This window comes from Lissotriton vulgaris, chromosome 8, assembly GCF_964263255.1.
Source record: "Lissotriton vulgaris chromosome 8, aLisVul1.2, whole genome shotgun sequence".
Lineage (NCBI taxonomy): Eukaryota > Metazoa > Chordata > Amphibia > Caudata > Salamandridae > Lissotriton > Lissotriton vulgaris.
This window is the reverse complement of record NC_141696.1, coordinates 845,862,631-845,879,608: the sequence shown is the minus strand read 5'-3', so window position 1 is coordinate 845,879,608 and position 16,978 is coordinate 845,862,631. Positions and strand designations below refer to the sequence as shown.

The window sequence follows — 16,978 nt, the reverse complement described above, 5'->3', positions numbered from 1 at the left end:
ATCACAAAATGGATGCTTCTGCCACAGACACGAGTGTGACCTCCTGCTGCTGACCGAAACTTGGCAGAGGAGGCCTGGACAAAGGGTTTCCTGTCGCGGGGAGGTGTCACACCACCCCAGACAGGAGATAGTGGATTGTAGCAGGGAGGTTTGAAAGAAACCAGACAGTGCCTGGGGATCACAAGGCTTCCCCTTGCATAATCCGGTCAAACCGGTTCTGGGGCACACCAGCCCCAGTCCCAGCGTGACCCTGGAAAAAAGGGAAAGGGGTGTAACCACCCCCTTCCTGGGTCCCACCCATAAGAGGGACCTAGCAGGTAATCCAGCCCACCAGATTGGTATAAGAGTGGGAGCAGTGCTAAAGCATTCAGATATCCTGACTGAAACTTATGAAATGAAACTCTGGACCCTTCGACATTCTACTCAACGTAGAAGACTGAAGAATTTCCCTTGTGTCAAGGAGTGACCACCCTGTGCAAACAGGCACCATCCAGCACCTCAACGTTTGCTTTGTTGCAGTTCCTGCCGGAAATCGAGCAACAGAGTTTGACAAGACCCAGCTTCCTTCCTTCTAACAGCCCGATCCACAGTCCCTGCAGAGCTGAGACCCGTGGAGGTGACCTGAAGCGTGGGGCCGGCCATCTTGGAAAGACCATGAGGCGCTAACCGTGCAGCGTCCGAGGCTCCCTCGAAGCTGTGCATTGGGGTTTGAGAAGCCCCAGCCCTGAGCCACTCCTGCACTCCTGCACGGAAGCTCACCCCTCTACACTCACTGAGTGCTGCGTGGGGCCCTTCTGCCCTTTTTGGCTCAACGCATTGGTCCGGTCGCTTGCCCGTTGGCTTGAGGCCCCAGTACCAACGAACCTTTGAATTTGACCTGCCAGTCCGGGTGTTCTAGACTGGCCCTCGCTCCCCTGAAAAGGAGCACCCGCTCTGACCTTGCTGGTCCGAGTATTAAGCGATCTTCAAATCCTGCGTGGGTTGCACTTGCCAAGGGTTGTTTGCTCCAATCCGGAAGCCAACACCGCTGACCGCGAGAGCCTTTGTGGCACAGCTCGTGATCCACTCCTGGACATCTTCGGTGCCCCAGAGTCCACGTGGCAGTGGAGAGAAGCTTCCCAACAACCACCTGATTGTGCCCGACATTGCCTGGTTCCTTCCTGGTTCCACCCTGGTCACTCTGTCCCCTCTGCTTTCAGGTACTCTACATCTTCGATCCACCCTTGGATCACACCGGACACTTTTCTTCTCGACGCCTGCAGCATCTTCATCTTCAGGCACTATCGACCTGTGTGATGAAACCTGACACTACTTTGCACCTGTGCACCCGCTTCCTGTGGGTGAGGTAACTCAGTAACGCTGGTGCTCCTGCACTGGTACACACCTCTAGTGTATATGTCTAAAGTTTCGTCCTTCTAGGTCAGTCGGAAGGTTCCTTTAACAGTAACTTTGTAACTTTTACGCACCATTGACTTTGCATTGGTGCATGCGCGTGCTTTAAGCGCTGCACCCGAATCCCGCTGGCTTTTCCCGACTTCAGCATTGCTAGTCCCGACTGGTCCCAGCGATTCCCTAGGCTCTAGGCCTAACCACTGCTCGATTAGTGATACTTATACCACTATTTTAGTATATGGATTTTTGTCGCCCCCGGCTTCATCCATAATTGTGCAACTTTCAGAGGTTTTACTGCGCTTTTGTTTAAACGCTTGTACTTCTAGACTCGTAAAGAGTATAGAGGATTATTCTAGTAATAACTACATATATTTGTATAATATATAACTTGTGTGGTGTCCTTTCATTTGATATTACAGGACTGTAATTGGTAAAACAGCTCGCTTAACACGACCTCTTGAGTTAAGCCTTTAAGGCTGCTTAGTCCATGCTACCATTAGGATAGCTTGTCTAATAAGGTTGACTTACAACCAGACACCATAAGGGATTGTTTGGACTGATACAAGGTGCCCCCAGAATTGGAAACATCATATATCAGACCAACTTCTCACAACTGTACAACAAGCCACTCCACTCTACAACACCCCACTTGACTATACGACACACCACTATATAACACTTTACTCAACCATAAGCAAGGCCATTCCACTGTACTCCAATCCACTATATTCCACTCTACAACTCTAGCAATAACCTGTACAACACTGTCCATTACTATACTCTAAAAGACTGCACTTAACAACACTCAATTAAATGACACTCAGCCCTATGATTTGAAATATATGTTTATTAAACATAAAAAACATTTGCATTTAATGAAACAACAAAAGTTTAAAGCTAAGTCTTAGTTAGAAACACTTTATTTATTATTCTTTATATAGAAGCCTAACTTAAACTATACAAACAGAAGAAATAAACAGTTATAGGTATAACTTACATTTCTAATGTACACACCACTAGATAGAACTTACTTCTAGAATTTACACAGCACTTTCAATTTACTGTTCGTTTTGCATCTCAGTACACTTCCCCCCCTCATCAATTGACACATTATATTAACTATAACTCACCACTCTATCAAACACTATGTTATGAGAAAAGATGTTATTTCAGAAAGAAAAAACTATAGTTATAACTTACATTGCATCCTTGAATTAGAAGATACCTAAGGTAAATTGGCCCTCATTCGCTGCTACTTATCCCTAACTTCAATCTCACAGACTTAAGCTTGCTTGGCGTCTCCAGAATCATTACAAGTTTTTTTACCATCTCCTCAAGAAAAAGAATGACTCAGTCTTAAAATAACTTACATATTGAGGGTAACAGCGAGTTATTGGTTCATTATTATGAAAGTGTAGGTAGGCATATACAATCTGCCTAACTAACACCTATAAAGAAACCTCCTGGTACCCCATGAATAAATCATGCTCCTTAGCAAACATACGAGTATGAAAAGCCCTGGAGCCAGACCCTGAGACCCTGAAGAGGTGTCACTATCCTGTAGGCTGTACAAAGTAGCATTTAAAGGGAGGCAGAACGAGATTGATAGTGAGAATTGGGAAAATCTAGTTTTAGCAGTGGCAAATGAATACCACCAGGCCTTCTGGGCCATGGTTAATGCCATAAGGGCAAGTGGCAGCCACATCTTGTCGATCAGTTGTCATATTTCTAGTGAGTAATGCGTTATTCATTTCTCAAGTATTTACTCTTTTTTTTAAATGTTTTTATTGGTATTTACAGGCTACACATTACATATACTGACAGACGTTTTGATTGTTATTCGCCGCTGTTTGTGCAAAAAGAGACATACAAACATAAAACATAAACCATATAGTTGAGGCGGTTTGTTTGACAAGAACAAGGCCAGTTCCGGTCAGGGGTCGGTGGGCGTGTGGACGTATCCTGTGTTGGTGGAAGAGGTGTGGCTATGGTGGTTTGAATGTGTCCATGTGTTTGTCTAGTTTGGTCCACATCGCTCTAACTTGATGGAGTCCGTGTCTTTTTTAGTCGATTTTGCCAGATCATGGACTTCGGACAGTTTTTTGAGGATGCTGTCCAGTGTGGCGCTAATGTCTGATTTCTGTTTGAAAGGTGATTCTGGTGCGGTTTCTGCTTTCGGCTTCTTTTGTTGTTGGGTCACCTTGCCATCACTACCCGCCATATTGCGCAGCCCTCTTTTGGTATGTAGGATCGCGAATCTCTTTTCGCCACCCGCTGTTTCTTTTCTGTCTTGTTCCTTTGTTCTTGTAGGTTTTAGTGCAGGGACTGGTTTTATTTTTGCGCGATTGTCTTCTGTCGCGTGTCTGTTTTGTGCCTTTGGTGTACCCATTGTTGCTACTTTTGGAGCGCCATATTTGTGTGGACGTGCAGAGGCGCGCTGTCTATAGGTGCTCGTTTGTGGCGGTTGTCACCTCAGTCACCTCAGTCTGTGTTAGTTTCACTTTAGCTTTCGTTCGACTTGGCATTACCTAGATGGTCTTGGTAGTGGTTCCGGTCTGTGTGCCAGAGGTATAACCGCTTTAGACGCCTCCCCGTGCTACGATGTTGTTTGTGGCGTGTGGGCGGCCTTATTGTCTGTCTGTGCCAGCTTTTTGGCTGATATCAGCGGCCACTACAGTGCTGCTCTGTGGTTGTGCGGGTGGCAGAATCGCTGTTTTGATGTTTTTTTCCTCCCCTTTTTGATGCTGACTCGCGCTTTGTGCCTCAGTTCCTGCTCGAAGGGGTCACCGCGATTTCTGACCTCTATGCTGGCGCTGAAAATCTCACATTTCGTTTGATGGTGCCGCCCACTTAAAGATGGCCATCGCGTTGTTGTTCGCCAGTTTGTATGCACTCGTTTGCCCTCTCGTCTGTCTGATGCTGTTTTGGGGCGGGTGGGCGGTGTTCTTGTCACTGCCTGCTGTTAGCTTGGGTGTTCGGTAGCGCGCTCTGTCCTTGCTCAACGTGGCTGCCGCGGAGTCTGATCTGGCGCTGATGGCTTGCTTGGAGGTAGGTCCCACACCAAGATGGCCGCCGCATTGATAGTTGCCTGTTTGTATGCGCTCGAGTGTTCGCTCTCCTTGTTTGATGCTGGCTGAGTTGGATGGGCGGTACCTCTGTCACTGCCCGTTGATAGCTTGGGCGCTTGGCAGCGGCGTTCTGTTTTTTCTATTTTGCGGTGGTCTGGAGCAGCAGCATCTATGGGTATAGATTAAAGATGGCTGCCCCCTGTAGTTGTGTTGGTTTCATTTTTGTTTTTGCGGCCGTGGTCTGTGCCGCGTTACTTCCCCGATAATGGCTAGGGGAGGGGGGGGGGTGCGGTAGGGGCTGCTGCTTGCTTGCGGGTGCGCAGTACTAACCTTGAGATCTCTGTTGGTTTTCCCAACGGAGTGCGCACTGCTTTCGCTTTTCCTCCGCTATAGCGCTGCTCCTGCCATATTGTCCGCTTTCACTCTGCTCACTCGATCATTTCTTTCCTATTTTTCGGTTGACCGGTTGGTTGCTCGGCGCAGTTTTCACTGCTCCGTCATGCCTGGTGGGTTCCAGTTGTTGTATTTCTGCTTGGGTTCTTAAGCTGTGACCTTTTTGCACTGATTTTTCTTTTATTGGTCCCGGAATGCTGAGGAGCTCCGGACTTACTCGACTCCTCTCATTGCTGTCCAAGCCCCACCTTAAGTGAGGTACCTGAAGCATGGTCCAGAATGTAAAGCACCGCGACCAGATGGAATACCCATCAATTTGGTAAAATGCAACCCAAATGAATGGCTGCGATTATTCCCCAATGTTTTTATTAGCCCAGTATATTCACAACTGCCTAGATCATGGTCTTGCCTACATTTGTAAAACCCTTTCAGGGCTGTGACAATTATATCTCTTTGATAACCCTACTCTTGGCAAACGATAAAAAATCGATTACATTTAAATTCCTGTGCAACTCTGGAAACAAATAGTGCTAACCTGCACGAATCTAAAGAATTCTATTGGTTTAGAACATGGGTACTCACAAACTTTCTCTCGGGCCAAATTTACAGTATGGTTTGTGGCCGAGGGCTGCACCGGTGGGGGCGGGGTCAGTGGGGGAGGGGGCGGGGCTAGAGCAAAAAAAATGTTGATCATGAGGTTGAACACAGGCCACTGCAGCGAACGCCTTCGTCCACTGAGCCACCAGACCCAGCATACACACACCTCTCTCTCTCTCACATTTGAAATATCTAATGTGGTTTTATATTTTTTTGCGCACAATGTTATTCATCAGTGCCGCACTATGTGCATTTTGCACTGCAAATGTTTTGCAACAGGAGTTTAGATGTCTGTAATCCAAAACTAGATGATATGAATTGTCCGGTTTGGACACAGGAAACAAAGGATTGTTCATTGACGAGGTACATGTTTTAATCACCCCTTGGTATTAAAGTTGATTTAAAAACTCCCTTACTTGTTTTTTAGCTTCTTGCCTAACTGGGTACTGCCTTTGTGCAGTAGGTTGATTTTTTAACTGTATTTTATGGTGTGAGAATCCTCATCCCATCCTAGATGATTTTTATATAATGCTGGAGCTTGTGCCACTGCCCAATTTCTGGCATAAGTGTATTTTTTGTGAATTGGAATATGATTTGAGAAGGCCTGCATAATTATCTTTTCGCCATGTGGGCACTCCCTGACAAATTCAGGCGACCAGTCTTGTTCAGCTAGAAGAATTTCATAGCCCTTAGAGAGCTTCTCCCAAAAGAGTGCTCTTATTTTTCTAGTTATGTCCCCCTCCATCCGGAGTGTTACTTCATATAACTTGTGGGGTATACTAACCCTGGTATCTGCAATTTCAACTTGAATGGATTCATTCAAGTCCACTGTCTCCAGATTATCCTTCAGGATCCTGCGAACTATGGTGACTTCTGCTGAGCTGTATAGCATTGTTTGAGCCCACTCCCCGTTCTTGAGTTGTGTCCTCAAGATCCTTTGCATTTTTGATTTTTATGCTTGCTACCTTCTTTTTGGAAACTTGAGCTTTTTTACTTTGGTGAACGGGTTCTTTGTCTTTGGACTTGACGCGTTCTTCCTTGTGTTCTGACCGTCCTCTTCTTTCCGATTTCTGCGAGGAAGTTTGAAAAGATCGAGAGGGACGTGTATCATTATCTGGATATCTGTCAGGTTTTTTCAAATTAACCCTATTCCTAAGGTTATACCTTTTTTCTGAGGGCTCCAGTGGGGGAGACCTACCTCTGGACTGAGAATGTTTTTCTCTAGGAAGAGTCTGTTTAGTATTTTCACACTTCTTTTTAGGAGTCGTGAGATTATTTTTAATAAACACCTTTTCAGGATTTTCTGTTAATTCAGGTTTTACTGGTTTCCCACCCAAACTATCTCTTCTAATTCTTCATAAGATTTTTCAATAATTCTAGCAAGCTCATATGGTTGATCTGTTATATCTGTTTCTTTTAACTTTTGGCGGATTGCCCCTGATGCTGCTTCACCTTTAATGTTAGCTAATAATATAGCTGAGACCTGTTTGAAGTCTTTCAGTAGTTTCATACCTAGATTTAAGGCCGGTTCTGGACCATATTCATTTTGAATCTGCCTCAGAACGTCTGGTATTACCGCCATAGATGGTACACCATGTGTTTTTGTGTAGATCGAAGCAAAAACTGTACCCCAAGTGTCACAGTCGTCCACATGTGATGCTATCCCCATTGGTAAACAGATTGTCAGAATTCTGTGTTTCTCATGAGGTGTACTATCAGGGAATACTGCCTCTATTTGAGTAATTTTCTGGACTAACCAGAACAGAATTTGTTCCCTCTTTGCGGGCAATTTACCAATGACTGATTGTATAGTCTATGGTGTGATTTTGTTTGTATTCCCCCTGGTGAGGAGTGTGCTGTTGAATCCTTACAGCTGCTTGGACTGTTAATGTCCGCGTGACATATTGAACCAATTGTCTGTGTATTTTAATTAACTCTTTCAGCATGGCTAACAGTTCTGGACCTGTCATTTCGTTAATGTCAGGATGTGGTGTGTAGCTGGCTAGTACCGGCCATGTTGCTCCTGGTCTACCTATTGGACCGAGCCTGGTAATGTGATTTTGATGTTGTAGGGCGCCTTTAAACCAGAGCTGATGCTCCTGGTAAGTTAATGGAATTTCAACGTCCTCGAAAGGAACGTATTCCGCTGGAGGTTCCTCTACTTTGTAGTAGTGGAACTCGTGTGTTACTGCATTTGCTGCAGGAAACATAATCCATGAATAGAATACCTCTGTCTGCCGATTACTTTACCACCTCTTGATGATACCCCATTTTCTATAAGTTTTATAGTTATGTTTTTTTTACATTTACCGGGATGATTATTGCATCATCGTCTTCTTCATTAAACCCTGTAATGTCTGAACCCGGTTGGTTCGCATTTACTGCAGCTCCACCGGCTGCTTTGTTGTCGCCGTTAACCGACATTGTTTAATGAAAGTTTGCAGAATAAGTTTCAAGGAAACAAAGATTAGGTGCACAATATTTTGGACCACTGTATCCTTGAACGTTGAATAAACCAAAAACTAATACATAAGATTTTCGTCCTACTCAGTTTTTGCGGAAATTATCCTTCTACCCACTCCAGACGTCTATTTGAATATTTTAAGGGAAAAAGGGGTCTTTGTGAAAAGCACGACTGAGTTACTCTAGTATCTAGCGTTAAATTATCGCCTTGCCCAACGTTGGGCGCCATGTAGTGTAGTTCCTATATTCCCAATAGGCTCTGCGCATTGGAATAATATATACTGTAGTTTAGACATAGGACTGAGGTCGACTAGGTCTCTACCGAATATATTAAACTTAATAGTGAGTGCCAGCTAGCTCAGAGGTCACTAGAAACTTTCTCGAATTTACAAGAAGGGATTAGTTTCTGACAACCGCATAAACATGACAACTTTGTTTCCCAAGAATAAGAAATCAAATCTCTAGAGTCGCGGAAACAATAGATAACTATTTTACTCAGTCAATCGTTCATGCTTCATTTCACCAGAGGTGCTGAGAAATAGAGAGACGGGCGTTTTCAATAAGAGGTATTTATTGAACAGTCTTATTTCTTAAGCATTGGAAGTGAACTGCTACAATCGTAATACTGGTTATAAAGTACAAGGCATATAATACGAACAGTATTATAAAGTAGTACTGTAAAAGCATGATATGGTTTCTAAGCCATAAAGTGCAAAAAATGTATAAAATACATACAGTAGTAAATAATGACTAAAAGTAATCAACTGGTGCTTCTAAAATACGCCTACCCCGGTGTACCTAACCTAAGTCTAGTATGAGGGAAGAAGTAAATGAGGAGTAGCTTAAGTTTAGTAGTTCTCTGCCAGGAATCTATTCCAAGAATTCTCTAAGAGGTCTAATCAGCTCCGTACCTTGGATTTAGAATGAAGGAGGTCTTGTTTCTCTCTCTCAGGACTCGATTGCCCAGATACCCGCAAGGGTAAGCTGGAAACACTGGAGCTGGATTTCTCGGCAAGAGAAAAGACAGCGTCTCTCTCAGTGCGTTAGTTGGAGGGTCGGCTTCCTTTGGCACTTGCTGCTGCAGGGCGTCGGGCAAGTAGATAGTCGATCTGCTCCAAACCACTGTGTGTTTGACTGGGCAAACCTGGGCATATTTATACTTTGAAGGTGCCGAGTTTGACGCATGTTTGGACTTAATAACGTCACTCAAAGGCTAAATTCTTGGAAAACGCAAGGAGTTCTCGGAGAACTTAATATTCAAGCAGGGGGAAGTCCTTAGCTGCTGAAGGCAGGTTTTTCCAAGAAATTGTTGTGAATTCACGGAACTTAGTGGAAGTAGCCATGCCATATTTGGGCTGTATGGCTTGGGCCAAATATGGTAGTGATTTCTATGCCTATATAAGGATATGATAAAGTATACCTACATAAGGGCATGAATCGGGAAAATTGCACTAGGGTCCTAGATTCATTTACAACACTCTGTGTCCCTCCCTCTCTCTATCTCTCTCTCTCCCTCCCTCTCTCCCTCTCTCTCTCTCTGTCTCCCTCCTCCCTCTGTCTCACTCACTCTGTCTCCCTCCCTCTGTCTCCCTCCCTCTCTGTCTCCCTCTCGCTCTGCCTCCCTCTCTCTGTCTCCCTCTGTTTCCCTCTCTCTCTGTCTCCTTCCTTCTATCTGTCTCTGTCTGTCTCCCTCTGTTTCTCTCCTTCCCTCTGTCCCCCTCTATCTGTCTCCCTCCCTCTGTCTGCCTCCCTTCCTCTGTCGCCCGTCCCTCTGTCTGTCTCCCTCTGTCTGTCGTCCTCTGTCTCCCTCCCCCTGTCCCCCTCCCTCTCTCTCTCTCTCCCTCTGTCTCCCTCTCTCTCTGTCTCCCTCCCTCTTTCCCTCTCTCTCTGTATCCCTCTGTCTTTCTGTGTCTCCATACCTTTGTCTCCCTCCCTCTCTTTCCCTCCCTCTGTTTCCCTCCCTCTGTTTCCCTCCCTCTGTCTCCCTCCCTTTGTCTTCCTTCCTCTGTCTTCCTCCCTCTATCTCCTTTTGTCTGTCTCCCTCTCTCTGTCACCCTCTGTCTATCACCCGCTGTCACCTCACCCCAGCTTCCCGGGCACACACACGGCTGCACCTGAGTACTTCACAGGTCTTTAAAGACCATTGACTTGTTAATGAGGCTTTGTTGTGAATCGCCCGGCCCCCATAGAGCAGAGTGTCTCAGAGTCCGCGATGCTGTGGCAGTGTTTGCTGACTCTCTTTAATTATTATTTTTTAAAACACAGGTACAATGTCTACAAGGTCCGCGGCCCGCCAAGAAAGGCTTGCCGGGCCGCTGGCAGCCCGCAGGCGGTACTATGAGTACCCGTGGTTTAGAACATATTCTCTTTGCAACGCAAGGGAAATGGGAGAGATCCCTGATCCCTGCTGCTCTGTTTCAGGGCGAGAACAGTTATATTTTTACTGTTTTCCACTGCAGTATCATAAAGAAGTCTCAGCCAGTCCTTGTCAGTGTGATGGCAAGGCCTCACAGTCCTCACTGCACTGTTCCTTATCTTGCAATCTACACAACAGAGTTCTCAATCCCACTATAAAGGAAATACAAAATTCGACAGTGTAGAGCAGTACTAGGGTTTTTGCAACTACTACCCAATGCAGATACTCTTTGTCACATGGGATCCTTTCTGTAGTCAGCCGTGGGATCCAGAATCACCATGCTTCCTTATCTTTATTAGTTATTTTTTATTTTAAAACTGAGACTGCTTGATAGCTAATCATAAATGTTATTTAGCTTTTTATCTGTTGTATGTTTTTAAGCACTACGAGTTGATGGTACCCGTTTTATTGTTAAGCAGTACAACACTTGTTTTATGAATTATGTATTGATAACCTCAATGTACTACTATGTGGGTTTCAGCAGAAGAATAAAGTTCATTTGATGTTGGTGGTAATCCAGCAATCAAATTGTTCCTGCAGAACATTCTCTAGCCTTCCTTTGTAGCAATGTTCTCTTCCCATATGCATGATTAAGTCCCTACATGTAACAATGAGTGCTTAATGTGGTTTCATCACAATGCCAATGATAATGACCCCACAAAACTGATTTATGACCAGAAAAGTAAAGCGGAGATTATTGCTTCCCAGTGAATTATGCTGTTAGTTAAAATTAGCATAGTCTCATGCTATTTTATGTGTATTTCATGGGAGCACAATCACACATTGTTTCCATGTAGCCACTCCCCCTGGCAATGGGGTAATTTCTTAATTAAGTAAATGCGTGAACACTTAATTCTGCTTGCTTCGATCATCAAGCATATTTTTTGTCAGTACGACTGACTCACTAAGGGGCATAATATCAAGGACAGGCGATACATTATCGCCGCTTTTATCGGCAGGAAACTGCCGATAAAGCGGCGATAATGACCTTGATAATATGCTCTATGAATTCCACTCGAAGCCCATGTTAGATGTGTTCACATCGAACATGGGCTTCGATTGGAATTCATAGAGCATATTATCAAGGCCATTATCGCCGCTTTGTAAGCAGTTTCCTGCCAATAAAAGCGGCGATAATGTATCGCCTGTCCTTGATAATATGCCCCTGAATTCCTTCTCTCTTGTTTACAGGTCAGCAATAGGGTGCCAAAATAGGGATTATTTGGTCTACCACCAGCTTTGAGCTTCTATTCACTTGTTCATCACCCTCACTTCCCGGCCACCAACATCTAAATTGGGTTACATATATGACTATCTGATCCGCCCATGGTATGTCTGTGGAGGGGTGGGAGTGGGGGGTGATTATTTGGTAGGGATGATCCTGCTCCGATCAAATGTAAATTCAGACGATGTTAATGGTTGGTCTTGTTGACTTACGCTGGAATGGTTTAATCCACTTCTGTTCCATTTTCTGTTATACTTTGCATTTTAATGTTTTATGGTACCTAACGAATACACAATTCCTCTTTATGAACTTCATTTGGACTTAAAAGCCTTCATTCATTTAACCAGTTTTTTTATGTAAATTTATTTTTGGGCACATATGTGTTACTTACCACCTAAGTCGCACACCTTTAAGAACGGTGAAAGATCGAAGGCTGTTACCACATCTCTGTCATCTAGAATGCTCCTGGAATTCAAATACTGCATAAACTTTAACATGGATTCCTCAGTCCTGGAAAACAAATGTATACATTATGAAGGATATTTAAATGTAAGAATGGTCTGAGCAGTTTGAGAAGCTTCTGTATAAGTGCATATAATGATGGCTTATCTATTCTGCATAGTTAGAAATGGGACAATGATTATAAATTACTTTTTTTATCCATATTGTACAAAGTTCAACAGTTTTAGGCTCTTCCCAATGTTCTAAAGTTTTTTAAAGTTCTTTTATGAATTTTTCATTGATATATGTTATTAGTAGCCCTATCAAGCAGGGATTTTCTCACAAAGTGCACAGCCCTTCGCCTGTTTAATCAAACTGCAGGGCATAAAGTGTTTAATTAGCATAATATTTCTCTGAGTTAGTACTTTATTTTCAGATGACGCATCTCGAAAAAAGTAAGTAGGCAATGCTTGCCTGTTTCTGAGCTGTGCTGTCTAAAATGATGCACTAATTGGTAGAAATATCGAGCTAAATAAACTGACTTTTACGCCCTGGAAGCGCATAGAACAGGTGCGCGGCTCTGTGATGCACCAGAAAAGACCATCATGATACGGCCATGTTGCCTTAACAAAAGCCATTCAGAAACTGGGGTATCTAGTGGTGTTTAAAGCTGACTAGATATGAAACTGAGGCCAATTTCTTTCCTCCAACAGTCCTATTTGTAGAGATATGGGTCCCTTATAAAATATACATGGAATTGTATCTCTGTATTGTCTACTGACGTGGTGTGGTCTCATGCACCTGATTTGTAGGTCTGGCGCTACCTAAGACCTTTTGATTTTGCAAAAATTATCTGTATACATTGTTACTTAAAGGGGCTTTCCGCTAGTTCTCTTCATCCATTGGTCTGTTGGAGCATCATTCACATTTTGCTTTCCCCAACTACAAGCTAGAGTATCAGGCAACCGGTCAGACTACTTATGCCACTGGTTAACTTCATTTTCAGTGATTGCAGTGTGCTCTTTCACAATGAGCACAGCCACACTCAAGATTGTTAACTTCGGTACCAGTGTTTTTGTTTTTACCTGATACTTACTTTAGTGTTGCTTTCGTGTTTAGAGTCTGATCTGACAGCTGGATGCTTTTGAAGAAACAAAGGCACACTCAGCCTTGTCAGTTCCTGTCTCCTGCCAATATTATTGTAAATTGCTTTTAGAATGTCTTTTGTTTATCTGACTACTGCCATTTCACAGCATACTAGACTGTGTCCATTTAAAACTGTTATTTAATAAGTTATGCTTTCATTCTTTCTTTCTTTCTTTCTTTCTTTCTTTCTTTCTTTCTTTCTTTCTTTCTTTCTTTCTTTCTTTTCTTCATTATCAGCCAGTCAGTCATTAAGTCTTTATTTGGATTCTTCATCATAAAAGACAGTGTAAAATCAAATTAATATAAAATCCATCCAAGTTAAAATACACCATTTTCAAGATTCTAAAACATATTTCTGAATTCCATCAATGTCAGTTAATAAATAAATACATATAAATATACTGTTTAAAACCATTTCTAAAAAAGGATTAAATATGTAAACAAGCAAGAGACCTAATACATGTATTAAATATAAAAGAAACAAGGGTGAGTACTCTCCAATCATGGGATAATTGCCAACTCCAGCCCCTACTTTCGATGGCCGCAACTTGGATCTTTCATGCCTACCGTGCCCCCCCTTTTTTTATTACGAAGAACCCATTCCAAGCTCAAAAACTTTGCTACTCCAATTACAACAAAGTTGGAAGTATCGTTTTTCAGTATTCTACTTGCGACCATCGCTGATCTCGTTCCAATAAGCGAGCATACTGGTTTCAGCCAGATGCGCCTCGGTTGACGGTACACAGGGCATACAAATAAAAAATGATCTATGTTTTCAGTGAGATCTTGGCAAAACGCACTTATCACTACCAGCAGAGTTCCATCTACTGGATAACCATCGTAGGGGTAATGTGCCTACTCTAAACTGGTGGTAGAGTTTACGATCAGATTGCTTCGTAATAAGGTCCCAGTAGCCTTCCAGGAGGGGTTCATCCTTGGTGTCAAGGAAGACCCTTGTCAATGACCTGCTGATATGGGAGGAGAATCTCTTAAAGTTAATCATCTCCCAGTAAACAGCTCCGTAGTCTTTTTTTGGGGGAAACTCCGCTGTGTCTGGATGATCCCAGAGTTCCCTCATCCCCATATTAGTCAGCAGTGACTTAATTTCAGACAACCACAGGATCTTATATGAACGACTTAACCCCCTCACTTCCAACAGGGCTTTGGCATACAAGGAGAGCTCTGGAGTAATCCAAAGACGTCTCCAGAATGCCAAAGATCTAAAGTGTGCAACGTCCTCAAGAGCCGGGCAACCGAGGTGTAGAAGCAGGGGAATTCGCTGTGATGATTGGGGCAAGCCTACTGTCGATCTCATAAATTTGTTCTGGGCTGCAGTTAGTGGGGACAGGTTACTAAAGCCCCATATTTCAGCACCATATATAATAGCAGGCAAGATTTTGGTAGTATATATTTTAACAACGGGGGCAATGGGCTTGGTTAAGGACAACCTATGCTCTTTAATCAGGGCACCAGCTAACTGAGTATGCATCAATGCTAGCATTTCAATTTGGGGCTTCCAACACAGTTTGTCACTATATTTTACCCCCAGGTTGGTGAAAACATCTGTCTGCTCCAATACAGGACTCCAGAACATTTACTCCTCAACGTACAACCGCCACTCACCTATTGAAACAGCTTGAATACATTTGCAAGAAAGAAATCAACCAAGGCTTCATGCAACAATGTTAATTCATTACCACAAGAATCAAAGCATCCCGAGAGGGCTCAGAATAGCCTTAAAGCCAATGCTTTGCAAAAATAATAAAAAGTCCATAGAGAAATGGTACCAGATTTTAAATAAATGTTCATTGGACTTGATTCTCCTAATTGTAGAGGTACTCTCTAAAGGATTAGTTGAATTAGAAGATGAAATCAAAATATTGAAAATAGAAATAGATAAATAGATAGATTCCTGATTTACAGAAGACTTTAGAAGACATTGATGCTAAACTTGAAAGATGTGCCAAGGAAGTCAATGAACGAAAGGTACGCAAGTACCGCCGCAACACAATTGATTACAAACTTGAAGAAGTTTACACTTGGGCCGAAATTTACAACCAAAAAAAGTGGCAACCACAAACTCAATAAAAAAAAACAATGTTACATCATCACAAGAAAGTGTGTTATCTGATTCTGAGATTGTTCAATCAAGAGCTACGTAAAACCCGTTCAACAACAACCTGAAAGACCTACCACTCAACAACCGTCTTTTTTAGTGGCCAGTCCGACACCTCAAATAGAAAGACCAGAAGGGGTAAAAGAAACAGAAGAAGAGATAGCCAGAAGAACGCGGAGTCAGTTGGCGAAAGCAACTTAGTCATAAACATTTCCTCTACTACGCTTACAGAAACTCAAATGAAATTGTTGAATAAAGGCACTACTTTTGTTCCTACCTACCGTTCGAATTTGGGAGAGTCAGAAATTGCTTTGTTCAAATTTTTCAGGTTGCTGAAATTAAGATTTTTCTTCAAAGACACAGAAACCTCACAGATGACTGATGCATGGGACAATGAGTTTAAGCCCAAGAGCACTTTTTGTGCACCATTCTCTCATAAAATGATTGAGGCCTTTGAAAGGGTGGTGTTATCTGATGTTCAAAAGATTTCCTTTTCCAAACCTAAGAAAACAAACTTGACGAACAAAGAATGGAATACCCTAAAAAACTTGAGTAAAGAAAAAAACCTTATGTTCCAAAATGCTGATAAGGGAGGAGCCCTGACTGTCATGGATATGGAATATTATCTAAATAGTGTTCATCATCATGTGTCCAATGAAGATATTTATTTACCATTAGATCACGATCCCACCGATGAGTATCAAGCTACGCTACAAAAAATTCTCGATCATGCTGTAGATATGAACTGGATCAATGAGAAGACAAAAAACATTTTTGAAATGAAGTTTCCTAGAAGACCGAAACTTTATATGTTGCCAAAAATACACAAAGATCCTGTTAAGCATCCATTTAGACTAATTGTCTCAGCGTGTGGTTCAATCTCCGAACAAATCGGTAAATTTGTAGACAAATTTCTACAACCGATTGTTCAAAAAAGTGAAACATACATCAAGGATTCTACATCATTTTTTAATTTGTTACGTTCAATCGAACTGGAAGCAGGTGAAACATATTGGCTCTGCACCATTGACGTAATTTCTCTGTATACGTCCATACCTCACAACGAGGGCATTGAGGCCTTGGAATGGAGTTTGTTAAACAGTGGATTGGAAGAATCTCAACAATTGTTCATCTTGGAACTGATGCAATTTGCGTTATATCATAGCTACTTTGAATGGCAAAATAAATTTTTTAATCAATGCAATGGAACTTGAACGGGCTTTTGGGGGATCCCTCTTATGCCAACATTTTCATGCACAAATTTGAGTCAGACCATATCTTGAACAATCCTGTCTGGATCACCAATCTCATGATGTTTAAACGTTACATCAACGATATCTTTCTAATCTGGAAAGGTGAAAAAAGCACTCTAGAAGAGAACATTGTTTCATTGGATTCACAGAACGATCGGATAAAATTCACTTATGCTATAGAGAAATCCACTATTGCATTTCTAGATGTGCAAGTGTTGCTTCAAAATAATGTGCTTACTACTAAAGTTCACATCAAAAAGACTGACAGAAACTCAAGTCTTTTGTTCCACAGTTTCCACCCAGAGACTTTAAAAAAACACTTGCCGACATCACAATACACTAGACTTAAAAGGATCATCTCGATGCGGATCTGCATGAAGCATGGGAAACACTAACGAACAAATATCGCTTAAGAGGTTACCCAGAAGCAATTTTGAAAGTGGCCCTTGATAAAGTTCAAGCAAAACC

The 16,978-nt window shown here is 42.6% G+C and overlaps 1 protein-coding gene across 2 annotated transcripts in view; it reads right to left on the bottom strand.

Annotated features, from left to right (window-relative positions):
• Positions 1-16,978, bottom strand: part of LOC147698087 (acetylserotonin O-methyltransferase-like) — an 828,469-nt gene that overhangs the window by 220,121 nt on the left and 591,370 nt on the right. For both annotated transcript variants that reach the window (XM_086934762.1, XM_086934763.1), the window contains one exon: positions 11,946-12,064. In XM_086934762.1, coding sequence (XP_086790888.1) covers positions 11,946-12,064 — 119 coding nt within the window. The remainder of the gene's footprint in view (positions 1-11,945; positions 12,065-16,978) is intronic.